Source organism: Saccopteryx bilineata, chromosome X (genome assembly GCF_036850765.1).
Source record: "Saccopteryx bilineata isolate mSacBil1 chromosome X, mSacBil1_pri_phased_curated, whole genome shotgun sequence".
NCBI classification, from domain to species: domain Eukaryota; kingdom Metazoa; phylum Chordata; class Mammalia; order Chiroptera; family Emballonuridae; genus Saccopteryx; species Saccopteryx bilineata.
The window spans coordinates 137,252,396-137,268,717 of NC_089502.1; the positions used below are offsets into that span (position 1 = coordinate 137,252,396).

Genomic DNA, 16,322 nt, shown 5'->3' on the forward strand with positions numbered 1-16,322 from the left:
TACAGTCTTTCTCCCTGTACAAAAATTAACTCAAAATGGATCAAAGATCTAAACATAAGACCTGAAACAATTAAGTACATAGAAGAAGACATAGGTACTCAACTCATGGACCTGGGTTTTAAAGAGCATTTTATGAATTTGACTCCAATGGCAAGAGAAGTGAAGGCAAAAATTAATGAATGGGACTACATCAGACTAAGAAGTTTTTGCTCAGCAAGAGAAACTGATAACAAAATAAACAGAAAGCCAACTAAATGGGAAATGATATTTTCAAACAACAGCTCAGATAAGGGCCTAATATCCAAAATATACAAAGAACTCATAAAACTCAACAACAAACAAACAAACAATCCCATAAAAAAATGGGAAGAGGATATGAACAGACACTTCTCCCAGGAAGAAATACAAATGGCCAACAGATATATGAAAAGATGCTCATCTTCTTTAGCTATTAGAGAAATGCAAATCAAAACGGCAATGAGATACCACCTCACACCTGTTCGATTAGCTGTTATTAGCAAGTCAGGTAATAGCAAATGTTGGAGAGGCTGTGGAGAAAAAGGAACCCTCATACACTGTTGGTGGGAATGTAAAGTAGTACAACCATTATGGAAGAAAGTATGGTGGTTCCTCAAAAAACTGAAAATAGAACTACCTTATGACCCAGCAATCCCTCTACTGGGTATATATCCCAAAAACTCAGAAACATTGATACGTAAAGACACATGCAGCCCCATGTTTATTGCAGCATTGTTCACAGTGGCCAGGACATGGAAACAACCAAAAAGCCCATCAATAGATGACTGGATAAAGAAGATGTGGCACATATACACTATGGAATACTACTCAGCCATAAGAAATGATGACATCGGAACATTTACAGCAAAATGGTGGGATCTTGATAACATGATACGAAGCGAAATAAGTAAATCAGAAAAAAACAGGAACTGTAGTATTCCATACGTAGGTGGGACATAATACTGAAACTAAGAGACATTGACAAGAGTGTGGTGGTTACGGGGGGGAGGGGGGAATGGGAGAGGGATAGGGGGTGGGGAGGGGCACAAAGAAAACAAGATAGAAGGTGACAGAGGACAATCTGACTTTGGGTGGTGGGTATGCAACATAATTGAATGACAAGATAACCTGGACTTGTTATCTTTGAATATATGTATCCTGATTTATTGATGTCACCCCATTAAAAAAATAAAATTATAAAAAAAAAAAAGCAAGGCAAGATTTTTAAATGGCTGATTTCTTCAGTAATCCCCTTATAAGTTTTCAGAGTCTTCCCAAAGTATAACGATCACCCTTAACATATTGAGAGTTGAAATAAATTATGAGCAAGTGCAAAAAGAATTCTGGACAAAATTAAGGATTTCTCAGAGGAGAGACCGATTCTCTAGGAATATTGGATGCATCCAAGTTCTTATGTGGGTGAAATAGTAATTTACAAAAAGATATACCAAAGATATTAATATAGACTATAAAGACAAGGACTTTCAAAGTTGGAGATGACATAGACATATTGGTACAAGTCCTCTGTTTTAGAGATGACAAGAATGAATCCCAGAGAGCTACAGTGCCAAGTTCCAGGTCACAGCTGGCAAAACTAGAGTTAACACCAGGTCTCATGAGTCTCAGTTTAGTTTTAGTTATCTCATTTGGGATATATCCTTTTTTTGGGGGGTGAGGGTAAGGCAATACCAGCACACAGTATGTTGGGAGAAAATACTAAAAGGAAGGCAGTACCTTCAGATACAGGGGGAGATTTTTCCCCATTCTAGTCCTGTTGTTCTTCAACTACAGGGAGTAATGGATTTGTTCAAGTGACTATTTCAAGATCCCATCATTCAGCAATTGTGGGGAGGTGAAACTGGAGAAGGGCCGGGCCCAGGTGTGTGCCTTTTTAATAGGACTTTCAGATGGCTCTGAAGCAGGTATTCTAAAAAACGTGGTTTGACAAACACATCTGGTTGATTGCTAATTTGGTTTAGTAATAAATCCTAAGTCCTTTAACTTGGCATACACTATACAGTTCTCAAATACTAAAACCAGAGTTAATTAAAAGGAAAAAGTAGAATACAAGGATTTACTTATATGTAGAATCTAATAAACAAAATGAACTAACAAGTAAAATAGAGACAGTCTGATAGAGAGCAGACTGACAGTTGTGGGGGGCAGAGGAAGGGATTTAGTAAAAGTGATGGACACAGATAACAGTGTGGTGACTGCTGGGGGGAGAGGAATGGGGGAGGTGAAGGCGGGTATGAGAGGAAGAATGATGTTGGACGCAGACTTGACTTGGGGTAGTGAACACACAGTAAGATGTGCAGAAGATATGTGGTAGAATTGTGTGCCTGAAACCTGTATAATTATGTTAACCAGTATCAGCTCAATAAACTCAATAAAAAGGGGAAAAAAGAAATGCATTGTGTACATTGCACAGTACATCTATAAATTATTCTGAATCACATCATTCTTCTTGATTTGTTACAGAGTGGTCTGCCAAATGTGTGTATCATTTACTATTGAGAGACTTCAAGGTTCGAAGCTAAATAAAACAGACCCCTTGTTTTCTGAAAACCTTCTTTGGGGCGAAGAATGTTTTTTTCCTAAGATAAAGCCTGATAAAAGAAATCTCAGCTGCCTTGTAGGATATGAAGTGGTTTTTAGGAATCAACATCTTGAAGTATTTAAATGTAAATAAATCAGAAGAAGATAAATTATATTATCTTCTATGTGCACTCCGATTTTTAAAATGAAAGGAAATTATGTGGTAAAGTGGTTCTGAGGTTTTCTAAAGTAGCAGAATTGCCGTAAGTAGCTGTATTTCAGGTGCAGTAATCAAAGCAGCCAAGGCGTGGAAAGCAAGCAACTGTTCCTCAGACTCGCCATTTCCTTGAAGCACACGCTATTCTGCTCTGGTCTTCACACTCTTCTAGTCCTGCTCCCCAGCACCCAATCTTCTCTTCTAACACTCTTTCTTTTGCTCTTTGTAGAACAGAAGAGCACAGAGGGAAAGAATGTGTCTCAGCCGTGATGCCCCAAAGAGACTTCGCATTAAGTCTTGTGCTCAAATCTAAGCCTACAATGCATCCCTGTATTTGGATCTTGGAGGGGATTACTGTGGGACAAGGACAATGATATTAACAAACATATAAGCATATTAAATCCGATAGAAAGAAAACTATATTAATTATTTTCATATACTCCACAAGAAGACTTCACCCTCCCTCCAATACACCAGTCCATTGGTTGTGCCTCTTCCAATTGTCTGTTTAGGACATAGAACTATCATGTTACATTATCTTCTTCTCTGCTTTTGGAAGTATCATGTAGCCATTAGAGTAATATATGTAAATGATACTATTTTCTCACTTCCATTCTTTCTCAAGGCTGATAAAGGAAGGCTTACTGAAATGATAATGAGTTTTGGAGCTGTCTGCTCAACCACCTGAAGGTTGAAGTGTGGCTTTGCTCATAACTTGACCTTGTACTGATTATGTTTCATTTCTTCCCAGAGACACTTTCTTTTTTTTTTTTTTTTTTTTTTTTTTTTGCATTTTTCTGAAGCTGGAAACAGGGAGAGACAGTCAGACAGACTCCCGCATGCGCCCGACCGGGATCCACCCGGCACGCCCACCATAGGGCAACGCTCTGCCCACCAGGGGGTGATGCTCTGCCCATCCTGGGGGTCGCCATGTTGCGACCAGAGCCACTCTAGCGCCTGGGGCAGAGGCCACAGAGCCATCCCCAGCGCCCGGGCCATCTTTGCTCCAATGGAGCCTTGGCTGCGGGAGGGGAAGAGAGAGACAGAGAGGAAGCGCGGCGGAGGGGTGGAGAAGCAAATGGGCGCTTCTCCTGTGTGCCCTGGCCGGGAATCGAACCCGGGTCCTCCGCACGCTAGGCCGACGCTCTACCGCTGAGCCAACCGGCCAGGGCCCAGAGACACTTTCTTTTCTGTTCTGTTCTTGGCTGCGCCCTGGGAAGCTGACCTGCTGGATTTGCATCATTGACCTTGCCCCATGACTGCTAGTTGTAGTTGACCAGTGAGAGGCTGCCATAAGAAAATGGAAAGCAGGAGGAGAGTGAGGTCCATAGCTTCTTTCCTGCTAGGACAGCACACATTAACTACATTGCTTCACAGATCTCATTAGGTGGCCGCTGTGTAGCCAACTTCTTTAGGTTCTGGTAACCACTCCCTCTTGCCTCTTCAACTCTGCTGTTGATAGTCCCAGAGTACTATGCTCTCCCTCTAGTGATCAGTTTTTCGAACTCTGTCATACCCCACTGTAGTGTACCATTTCTTTCCTGCAAAGATCCTGCACGATGTCGCATTCAATTTAGATATTATATTCCAGCCCTGGCCAAGTGGCTCAGTGTATAAAGCATTGTCTTTGTACACTGAGGTCATGGGTTTGATCCTTGTTCAAGGCAAAAATAAGAAGCAATCAATGAGTACACAACTAAATAGAACAACTAAGTAGAACAACGAGTTGCTGCTTCTCTCTGTCATCAATGGAAAAAATTAAAATATTCCAGTTTTACTAAAGTGAGAACTGACATTTAAAAGCTTAGATTTCTTTGAAGAAAATATAATTAAATGAAAACACATACCGTGCTCACTGATAGGAAGAATTAATATTAAAATGTCCATATTTCCCAAAGCAATCAATACATTCATTGCAATTCCTTTCAAAATACCAATGCCATTTTTCACAGAACTGGAACAAATAATTCAAAAATTTATAAGGAACCACAAAAGACCCTGAATAGTGACAACCATCTTGAGAAAGAAGAACAAAGTTAGAAGTATCATGCTACCTGATATCAAGCTATATTATATTTTATAATAAATCAGCATGGTACTGGCATAAAAACAAACAAACACATAGATCAATGGAACAAAATATCTCAGAAACCAACCCATGTCTATATGGTCAATTAATATTTGACAAAGGAGGGAAGAATATACAATGGAGTAAAGATAGCCTATCAATAAGTGGTGTTGGGAAAATTTGGACAGATGCATGCAAAAAATGAAACTAGTCCACCCTCATATGCCATATATAAAAATAAACTCAAAATGGATTAAAGATTTAAATGTTAAACTTGAAACCATAAAAATCCTAGAACAAAACATAGGCAGTAAAATCTGACATATCTCATAGCGATATATATGGTGGTTATTTGCTTGGGCAAGGGAAATAAAAGGAAAAAAAAATCCAAAACTACATCAAACTAAAAAGGCTTTATACAGCAAAAGAAACCATCAGCACAATGAAAAGACAGCCTACTGAATTGGAGAACATATTTTCCAATGACACCTCCAATAAGGGGTTAATGTTCAAAATTTATAAAGAATTCATATAACTTGATGCAAAAATAAAAAATCCAGTTAAAAACAGGTGGAGGACTTGAGTAGACATTTCTCCAAAGATGACATACAGATGGCCAATAAACAAATGAAAAGATGCTCAATGTCACTAATCATCAGAGAAATTCAAATTAAAATCACAACAAAATACCTATCAGAATGGCTATCATCAATAAGTCAACCAACAACAAGTGTTAGCGAGAATATGAATAAAAGGAAACCCTCATGCTCTGTTGGTGAGAGTGTAGATTGATGCAGCCACTATGGAAAAAAAACTCAAAAAACACTGAGGCATTTCCTCAAAAAATTAAAAATAGTCTTATGATCTAGCGATTCCACTTCTGGGAATATATCCAAAGAAACCCAAACACTAATTCAAAACAATACGTGAACCCTGTGTTCAATGCAGTGTTATTTACAATAGCCAAGATATGAAAGCAACCCACATTCCCATCTATACATGAGTGAATAAAAAGTGGTGGTACACATATGATTTCACTCCTATGTGGAATCTAATGAAGAAAATGAACTAACAAGCAAAATTAAGGTAGACTCATATATAGAAAGCAGGCTGACAGCTGTTGGGGGTGGTGAATGGGTGGAGGGATTGAACTAAAAAAGACCAAGAAAACAAAAAGAAAGGAAAGAAAAGAAAGAAAAGTAAAGAGAGAGAGAGAGAGAGAGAGAGAAAGAACGAAAGAAAGAGAAAGAAAGAAAGAGAAGGAAAAAGAAAGAAAAAAAAGAGCTAACTTATGGACACAGTGTGGTGATTGCCCAGGCCAGTGGGGGAGGTGGAGGAGGGTAAGGGGGGATAAAAGATTTGACTTAGGGGTTGAACACACAATAGTGTATAGAGCTGTGTTGTAGAATTAGGCACCTGAAACCTGTATAATTATGTTAACCAGTGTCACCCCAATAAATTTAATAAAAATGTGGTGGTACATAAATCCAATGGAATATTATGGAATATTACTTGGCCATAAAAATGAAATTTTACTGTTTGCAACAGTATGTATCAACCTAGAGGGTATTATGCTAAGTGAAATAAGACACATATCCTATCATTTCACTTATGTGTGGAATCTTAAGAACAGAGTAAATGAAAAACAACAGCAAAAAAAAATAGAAACAGATTCATAGATACAGACAGGGGAGGGACTTGGGGGACAGTGAAAAAGATGAAGGGATTAAGAAGTACAAATTGGTAGTTACAGAATAGTCACGGGGACATAAAGTACAGCACAGGGAATAGAGTCAGTAATATTGTAATAACTATGTATGGTGCCAGGTGGGTACTGGAAATATTAGGGGGTAAACACTTTGAAGAGTATAAGATTATCTGACACTATACTGTATACCTGAAAATAATACAAAATAATATTGAATGTAAACTGTAACTGAAAAATAAAATTTAAAAATAAAATAAAAAGTCATAAATATTCAGGTTCTTGATGTTTTGAATCCCAATTAGATAGAGCTGCTTTATAACAGTCAAATCACATCACAGCATATCTTAGGTTCTGTGTCTCTAAAATCTGGTAAATTTAGTTCTAGTTTCATAAATAATAACGCAAATTTCTGAAAAGTGCTTGTTTTACGGAAACACTAAATAATAAGTGTAGTTCTTATATTCTGCCAATTAAGAAAAAAAACTTTAATATTTATCTACCACTGTACATTTAGCAAGTAACATGGCATCTGGCATATAGTAATTGTTCACTAATTATTAAAGGAATAAACAGATGAATTGTGTGTTTAGACTTAAATATAAAGATGTAAACCTTTACATATAACTTTGTGCCCATATGTGTGCTCCTTGTCACAAATTTATTGCTTCGACAATGCATGAGCCAATGTAGTTTATTTTTTTTCAAGAAAATAAAAACTTCCCTCTCATCAGAGAAAAAGAAAAAAAGAAATATAAAACAAGACTTATCCAGCCACAGTTGTGATAACTGCCTATTGAGTTTTTATATTTTGACTCGATTCAAGATTCTCTCTTGCCCACTTGAATAAATGTGTTAACAAAACAAAGCCACCATTTGGTATATTCATGTTTATAAGGGAATGGTGAGTACACAAGTCAGGCATGAGTCATAAAGAGTGTCCAACTTTCGTCCTGTACTTGCCCCATGACCACACTCAGTTGGCTAACCTGACTAGATTCCAAGAGGGCGACCTATTCTAAATGTCCTGCACACTTAAGAGTACCACTTAGAGACCTATTCCTTTTGCTCATGTCCTTCCTTTGGTGGGTTTTATGTGACTAAATGTGTCTGCAATCAGTCACAAGTAATCCTCTCAAAAAATAAGTCAATGAGCCAATGCCACATGCCAGAGTCAGGACAGCCTCTTAGGTGTTGACTGCAAGGGGCACCCAGAATGCTCCTCATGATCTTTTTGTGCTGAGGCTTGGTCAACTATATTTTCATTTTTAAGAACCTATTCCAAATGTGTCTGACCTAACAGATCAATAAAAATATCGAACACCACCAAGAAAAAAAACTAATGACAAATTTTTTGTCACTCTAAACCAGATTGCCCCAATTGGACACATTATAATAATCTGGTCATTAAGCACTAAGATATTCTGATAGTGATGCTATTATCTTTCTTTAAGAAATAAAGTCTCAGATTATCAGCAAAATTGGCTAAATTGTCATTCAGGAGGAATGGCAAGCACTATAGAATTCAGGATAAAATGTTTAGGCTCTTTCAATAATGAAAACTAAAGATATGAAGTCACCCAGAATCAACTAATTCTCAAAATGCAATACATTCTCAAGAACTAAATTATGGGCTTTTATTTCCAGTGCTTTTAACCTGCCATGTTGTAGAGGCCAAATATTCTTTTCAAACAACTTATTCTAAACTAGGAAATAAATTCAGCACATTTGTGCAGTGACCCTTACTGAAATAACTGAACAAGAAAATACATCAGAAATGACAGTTATATACATTCAGTTAAATTTAGGGTTCTTTCCATGACCAAGTGAAATTGTCCCATGTTTTTTACTTTGTTCATTTAAAAAGAGTGCAAGAAAATAATCAGGGATGGAATTTGAATAGATAAAGATCATTCTTTCCCACAAATGGCTTCCTCTTTGTTTCATATTTAGGAGTAGAAATAGCTTTTTCCAGTTGAAAATTTTCTCACCAAACAAGAGTAGAACTAGATGAGATACATGTTATCTCTGTTCTTGCTACTACAATTGAACTCTAAGATGCTAGAACTACTTTGACATTTTTTTTCTATTAAAAAAAGTCAAAAAATGATAAAGACCCAATCGCCTCAAAGGGTGATGTTTGATAATATCTAGTCAGTGTCAGTTATAAAACAGAAATGGAGGACTAGTAATAATTTAAATTATTTATGATGATCTCCTTTGATGCTCAGAACAACCCAAATAAGGTAAGAAGGGAAAAAGAAAACCAGAAGCATTAGAGAGGTGAAGATACCTTTAGTCAAAAGTGGCTGAACCAGGACATGAACCTCAGTTTTCTGGATGTAAGCCCAGGGCGCCTTCCACTGTAATCCTCTGTCACCATGGAATGGGCGACATATTCCAGTGAGGTGAACTTATTGAAATACATTTTACCAGAGTATGTTAGAATGCTGTACATACCTCCTTCTTGATTGCACCTTAAGTCCCTGACAAGCACCTTGTAGGCCCTAGTAGTAGCCTAGTATATACAAATGTGTTAGTTGGTGTCCATACAGCACCAAAAGCTAAAATAAATTGTGACCCAGTGGATTTCAGACGTTCAAAAATCTTCATCAATATCATCCCTGAACAAAACTGTCCTATATAATTTCCCTTTGTTACCTGCAGCCTTTCCTTTCAATAACCTTTTTCCCCCTTTTATCTCCTATTGTCTTGTTCTAAAATGGCTTTACTCTGTAAGGTGCCTGCAGGCGTCAGCTACTTTTGTACTCAGGTCAAATCCCTCTAATACCTGCAAGCATTCTACTCTTCATAGTAACCTGTGATGCCCGCATCCACCAGAGCGATCAAAGAAGGGATCACGCTGGGGCTGCATTAGCGCTGGGAAAATCAACCTTTCCAAGTGTCCCTGCTAGATGGACATTTGTGCTCCAGCCACCCCCTACAGGGTATGGCAGGCACAACATTTGAGCTTGAGCTTTACAGGGCTACAAACAAGAGAATTTCCAAGGAGAGAAATCTAAAGACCCCTATAGTTTTTTGGAAAGGGACCTATTTCTACTTACATCTGAAATACCTCTTGAGCTGATAACTCCTTGGAAAACGAAGGAAGCCATATTGCATGCAAATTTAGGTTTGAATGTCACACATCACACTTTTAAATTTAGGGCTCCAGACAGGGAAAAAAATTAGTGTGCGTGGCATGCACAAAGTTGAGTGAATAATTATCTCCTGGCATTATCTCTTCCAGATCCTCTCCCCAAATGAATGATATGCTGAAATGTATTTATTCACATTGGATGAAAAATTAGGCTATAACTCTAATTTTATTTTCAAAGAAAATTTCATTACAGTAGGTAAAGGCTTTGTTTCAGAGAGAACTAGAACTAGTGCATTTTGCCCAGGTTTGAGCATTTCATTTGGCTGGACATAGCTTGTTTGTTCGTCTGACCTGAGGATTTTGAAAATTTATGTTTTGACAAGATCTGGCCCAGGTCTCTATGTATCTTACAGATGTAATGCAATTGGCAAATCTGACTCATGACTTTGTTTATACACTTGTGTTTACATCAGAAAAGCTATTCTTTTCTTATAGCTTCTAAGAATGGCTCTCAATTATAGACCTAAGTCTGAATCATTCTGGTTCCCCTTTCTAGCTTACGTTCATCTTCCTTCTTGTATATAACCCCATTATGACATCTTCACAGTCTATCAGGAACATGGAATAGACATGAAATATTTTACTGACTTGAAAGTATGCAGGAAAATGCCTTCCAATAAGAAAAATTATGCCTATGCATTTCTTTCTCCCTTGCCAATGCATAGCAGCAAGGAAACAGAGAAATATGCTACTATTTCATAAGACTTGTAGAAAAGCCATTCCCTTTGCCTTAGCAGCCCATATCTGGCTCTTGCTTTTATTCTTATGGCCAAAATTTGCCCTTCCGTCATCATTATCATCGTCATTTTCAGCAACAGCAGCAGCATCATATTCACTGTTACCATAGTCAGTTTGTTTTTTGGCATTTACAGGGAACCTGTCACTATTCCAGATACAATCACATTTCCTAATCACCCTTCACTTCTACCTGCCAAATAAAATTTCTCACTGCTACATTGCTAATCAACTATGGTAAGTATTATAGTGTTCTTCCTAGCCACCTCACTATTACAAGTTCCCTATCATCTCTTTCTTGTGTTTCTTTCCCCACAGCTCAGCAAGATCATCTTTGTTAGGACCCTGTGGTCCCTTAGAAGTTCCCATCTTCAGTTTCTATACCTAGTTGGGCATGCTAATCTTCACAATTGATCTGTGTTTTTCTTTCTTGGCTCTTCTCATTCTGAAGAAAAAGATTACTTCCTTTTCCTCTACTACATATACAACTATATAGTATAATATATGTAAATAATAAAGTACTTCACTGCCCTTTCAGATGCAGTGTAGGGGTGGGCTGATAAAACATAAATATGCTAAAGAACTGTGTTGGACATACAAAGCGCTATGGGAACACCAAGGAGGGGAAATTGTTTTTGTCTATAATAAAGGAAGATATTTTACGTCAAGGAGAAGCCAAGATGCTCAGAATAAAGAGAACTGTGGGAGCTATTAGGTAATTGATCTTTTATAAATGGTCTGTGTAAATAAAATTTGTAAAAGAGTATCAGGATTCATTGAAGTATCAAAGTGAAAGTATAGTCCAATATCAGTGAGGTCCATAAACGATATCTACCCTGTTTCCTTTGTATGAGTGTTTAAAACATCCTGTGCTCAGATCTTCAAGTAGTGGATAAATCTCAAAACATGACCATACTTTGCTATCCTTGATATTCCCCTCATTTATTTATCCTTGAGAATCATGAGAAATGTCATTTCCAAAGGGTGACATCCCCATCAAAACCAGGAAAACTGTATATTGAAATGATGGTTCATTCTATATGATCACATAAAGCAGCAATGGCAACATGGATGTTTTATTACTCTTTGTACTCATATCTCCTTTTGAAAAATTATTCCTAGAAAATGATGACTAATAACTGCTATTTAACAGGATGCTCATGAACTTGAAACATTTTTCCATCTCTTGACCTTCTTCTCTATGAAGCTTTCTGTGAATAGCTTAATAGCAAATCATGTCTTCATTTGTTGGAACCCTGTAGTATTTTATCTGTTCTTTCTAATGTTACTTAACTATTAATGACTTCATTGTTATATAATAATATATATATTTGATAAGAGTCATGTAACATCTACTTTCCTCACTGACATTTTTGATGGCAGCACCCAAACCTGTTTCATTTTTCCACTTCTCAAAGCATGCACTTATTAGTATTTTGCATGTAGTTCAGATTCCAAAGTTACTGAATGGCTAAGTGAATAAAGGTATGAATGAGCAGCCCCATTGAAAGCTGATTCTTGACTTGTTACTCATAGGATTTTGTTTCAAATATTAATTTCCAAAGCAATGATCACAAAATTAGTATGAAATGGGATGAACATGAAAATTGCTTTCAGGAAAATCAAGCTTTGAACTTAGTTCTGTTGCCTCTTTTAAAAATACTCTATAATCAGAAACATTTATTTTGTCAAATTCTGATGTATTACTTTATGAAATGTGTCCTTAGCTGTTATATTCAGAGGTATAACATTTAAAGAAGGAATGAATTTAGAATTAGTTTTCATGCTTATGTTTGCCAATAATAAAAATTAATCAAAACTCAAGGTAAGCAATCCAATTAAATTGCTAATAAGCAAAACCAAAGCAATGCATGAATTATGATATAACATCTAGAATATTATGTTTCTCCTCCTATAAAATACTGTAATACAGTGCATTATATTAAATTACAAGATTAATGCAATTATCATTTAAAATATTTTTTAAAATTAAAGCATTAAATAATTATTAATATTTGGTTTTTATTACAATATTACAGTATTTTCTGATTCAGAATAAAAATAAACCAATTAATTAAAAAGTAATTTCTACAATTACATTTTTGTAATGTAAAACAAAAACACCAATATTTTTGGTTTGTTTCTAATTAAACAAAGAAAGTATCTACCATCTTTGACATATGCACTCTATAATTCTGTTATCTTCTTTGTTAATTTCAGATAAGTAACACCAAATAAACAATTAAAATGTTTAAACAAGAGGAAACCGAAATTTTTTAATGTGTTATTGGAGCCTCTTCTCACAATATTTAAAAATGAAGGAGACCTAAAAATGAGTAAAATTGCCATGTTCTATGTTGAGATATAATCTTCACTTTGGGAATAGGTATTTAAAACCCAAACCGAAGATTTTGGCAGTAGCCACTGAATCTTGTATGAGTCCTGGTAGGCATTCATACAAGTGAAGCCCAACATTTGCTCTCATATTCATTTCCAATCACACTCTCACTGAAGACAACATAGGGAACGTGACAATAATCTCTGTGGAATATTCTTTGTGGAATAGAGCACAGATGAAGAAAGTTTTCAAAAGTGGCAAGCAAAATGTAAAATTTAAGCTCTTAAATCGACCAATTCAAAAGAATGCCAAAATGAAATGAATACTCTATGTGTTTCCATTTTATAATAAAAAAACCCTGAAAAGTTTTTTTTCAGAATATTTAAATATCTAGGAAATTTCCTACAGGCTTAACATAAATTTAAATGAAACCTACCTTTAAAATTTGGCCTGATTCTTGCATCGTATCCTGATGTCCTTCCCATTAATTTGTCCAAGAAATCTGAAGGAGATAGGGTCTGCGAAGGTTGTTTTCCAGACCTGGAGTCATGGTCTTTGCAGAAAGTCGTCCTAAACACATCATTAACTCTTTTAGCAATAATTCCATTCTCATCACCTGAGAACTAATGCTCAGAGTGTTTGACATGTTTTGTAATATACTTGATATGTTGTTAAGAAAAAGAAAATTATAGACTCTTTGGTCAACTTCTAGAATTATGTTATGGTCTAGAGTTAACTTTAAATGATGAGAGGTATAAATCCTAAGTTTTCAAACTTCAGCCATGCATGATGTTTAAGATGAAACAATGTATATACTTTCTATTGTAGATTTTATGGATATATAGCTAAAGCTATTTCTTTCTAGAGTCATCAGAGAAATGAAAGTGATAATTTCTTAGATTTAGGTAATTATCTTAAAATCGTTTCCCCATGAGTTAAAAAAATTCTTCCAGCATTTAATCTCTTAATATAAGTCCCCAGATCCAAGTCAAGGCACCAACTCCCCCCCCAAAAAAAACTCAGCTACTTTTTATAAGAAATGTGTAGTGAAATGGGCAAAACAGAGTAAGCATGAACTAATTTTCCCATTGCTTATTTTCTCACCTGCTAGATTCTATTCCAGCTATCCACTATTAATACTTTTCAATGTGATGTCTCAAAGAAAATCTTCAATTGGAAATTTAACTTCATTCTAAAATAGGTCAACAATGAGCATGTCTGTACTTCTATTATTTTATCAGTTGCTATTTATATATTAACATTTAAATAGTTAATTCCAATGAATATTCACAGAAAAGAAATTATTTTATTTTTTGATTTGTCAAAAATACTGAATGTTGATTGATATATTTTTCAGATTTTTATTTCCTTTAAAGGGCATATAAAAAGAACATATTTAGTTTGTAGTGGAAATCAATTCTTTCAGAGCATATAGTGGTGACTGAATGTTGATTTCTGTCCTGAAGTATATATTTTATAAGTTTTGTTTTCAATAGTTTAATAAGTAATCTTGTTAATTCTATAACTAAGAAAATGCCACATTCTTTCTAGGTTTTCAAAGAAGTAGTATCAAATATAAGTGCAAAAATGATATAAACATTTGGTAGGAGTTAAAAAATATTGATACGACCATCTGGAAATACTCACATTCCCATATGCAGAATCATCTGATTAATCAAGTACTATTTGATTATGATGGTAGTGGTGGTGGTGAAGGTGAAGATGATGATGATGATGATTCTAATAAAACCCAGCCTATAATTTTTCTTAATCATAGTAGGAGGTGTGAACCTGAAAGGAACATAGTGGGTTTTCCCAGTACTCATAGCATTGCTGCTATATGTTTCATTTCTCTTGGTTCTGTGAAAAAATACCATAAAATTTGGTGAAAATTAAATGAAGAGTTCTATACCTTGTTGTATGAACATCTCCTATCTCTATCTTGTCTTAGAACCTCTTCATTAAGATGGCTATTTCACTTATTAGTAATAATCTGATATTTTGAAGTATCGATTGATTTGACAATTTGTAAATTAGGTAGAAAATGCAAGCATACAAATAATGATTTCTCACTTATTAATTATTCATAGTATATTTCTCATGCATACATAAATACAAAGATGTCATTTTAATTACATTTTGGTAGGCAATCAATTTCAAATATACTGAACAGTAGAATATAGTGCCAAATGAGATTTGAATGTTTCTGATGTTTCAAGAAATTTCCTGAATTGTAGTCCTCATTGTATGAATCTAGTTGCTGAAATACAATAGAAGTACCAAGTTGGCTAAGAATTAGGTATTTTTAATATCTTATAAGCATAGTTTTGACAAATTAATCCAGTCACTTCCACCATATGAAAAGTATTGCATCCAATAGTCCTTTTAAGTGACTTCTAGAAGAATTTGAAAGCAAAAAAAAATTTTCACCATTATATAGAAATGTAAAGAGCATGCAACTCATCAGACTACTCATTGGCTGTGAAAATGTGTTGGAAACGTAGAGTGAGGTTATGCATCATAAAACTTGCCTTTGTAAAAATTTGCCACCCTCCACCATAATTAAGCTTTTTTAAAGAACAAAAGAAATCTAACTCTCCTCCATAAAATTAAAATAATATGGTCTGGGGCATAGAAAATTGATAAAAATTGCGTGACACGTTATCTTTCAAACAGTTTTCATGTGGAAAATATCAGCATGCAAAGTCTTTTCACCTACCTGAAGTGGTTTGTCTCTAAGAAAAATGCAAACAAGGCTGTCAAAATGTTCACTAGCTGCCGGTTCATTCCTGTTTCTGATGCTTGTGGAAAATATCCCCGAAACGATTCCAGAAAGAAGCTAGGACAAAGTATCTATCTATTGTCCAGATTCAAAATCTGGCAGGGATCTAGTTTCCTTGAAAATCGAAAAGAGGTTTGAGTCTGTACAGTTTGCTGAGAAAAAACAAAAAGTGCCAGTCTTAGGCATCATGGTCAGGTCAACCCGGGGCTCAGGACCATCAGTTCACCAAGGAAAGACAAAGCCTTAGGACTGATGAATACCCCAGCTGCTCTTCCTAAATAATAAAAATGCTGCTACCTTAATCTCCTCACCATGCAAAGGGGGCTGGTGACAATGCCATGCTGGAAGTCGGGCTGCTGTGGCTTTTAAGTCCTTTCTGTTTAGCGAGTCCCTTTCCCTAGAAAATGTTCTCTTTTGAAAAGAAGTTGTAAATGAGGGAGAAGAAAGGACTCTGCGAGCTGGAGTGGGTAGGGAGAAGAGGGCAAAAAGGCTGAGATCCTGCGCTGGAATGAGAGCTACAGAAAGACGGAGACGTGATCGTACCAGCCTATAAATTTCAGCACTAGGACAGCTTCTAGCTCCGAAGTGCGCATGTTTCCTTTTTCAGTCGCTTGGGGCGGGGGGGGGGGGGGGGTCGGAGAGAAGCAATCAAGAGGGGACATGCCTGCCATTCAAAGGCAAAGAGTGGCTGGCTGTTCAGCTAGGGGTGCTGAAGGGGGTGCGACGGCGACCCGGGAAGAGCAGAGGTCAGGGTAAAAGGA

At 36.1% G+C, this 16,322-nt stretch overlaps 1 protein-coding gene across 2 annotated transcripts in view; it reads right to left on the reverse strand.

The window, feature by feature from the left end:
- GLRA2 (glycine receptor alpha 2) overlaps positions 1-16,065 on the reverse strand; it is a 195,962-nt gene extending 179,897 nt beyond the window's left edge. For both annotated transcript variants that reach the window (XM_066248945.1, XM_066248944.1), the window contains exons 1-2: positions 15,499-16,065; positions 13,216-13,349 (exon numbers count right to left, since the gene is read on the reverse strand). In XM_066248945.1, coding sequence (XP_066105042.1) covers positions 13,216-13,349; positions 15,499-15,566 — 202 coding nt within the window. In that variant the 5' untranslated portion in view covers positions 15,567-16,065. The remainder of the gene's footprint in view (positions 1-13,215; positions 13,350-15,498) is intronic.
- Between the last annotated feature and the right edge of the window lie 257 nt (positions 16,066-16,322).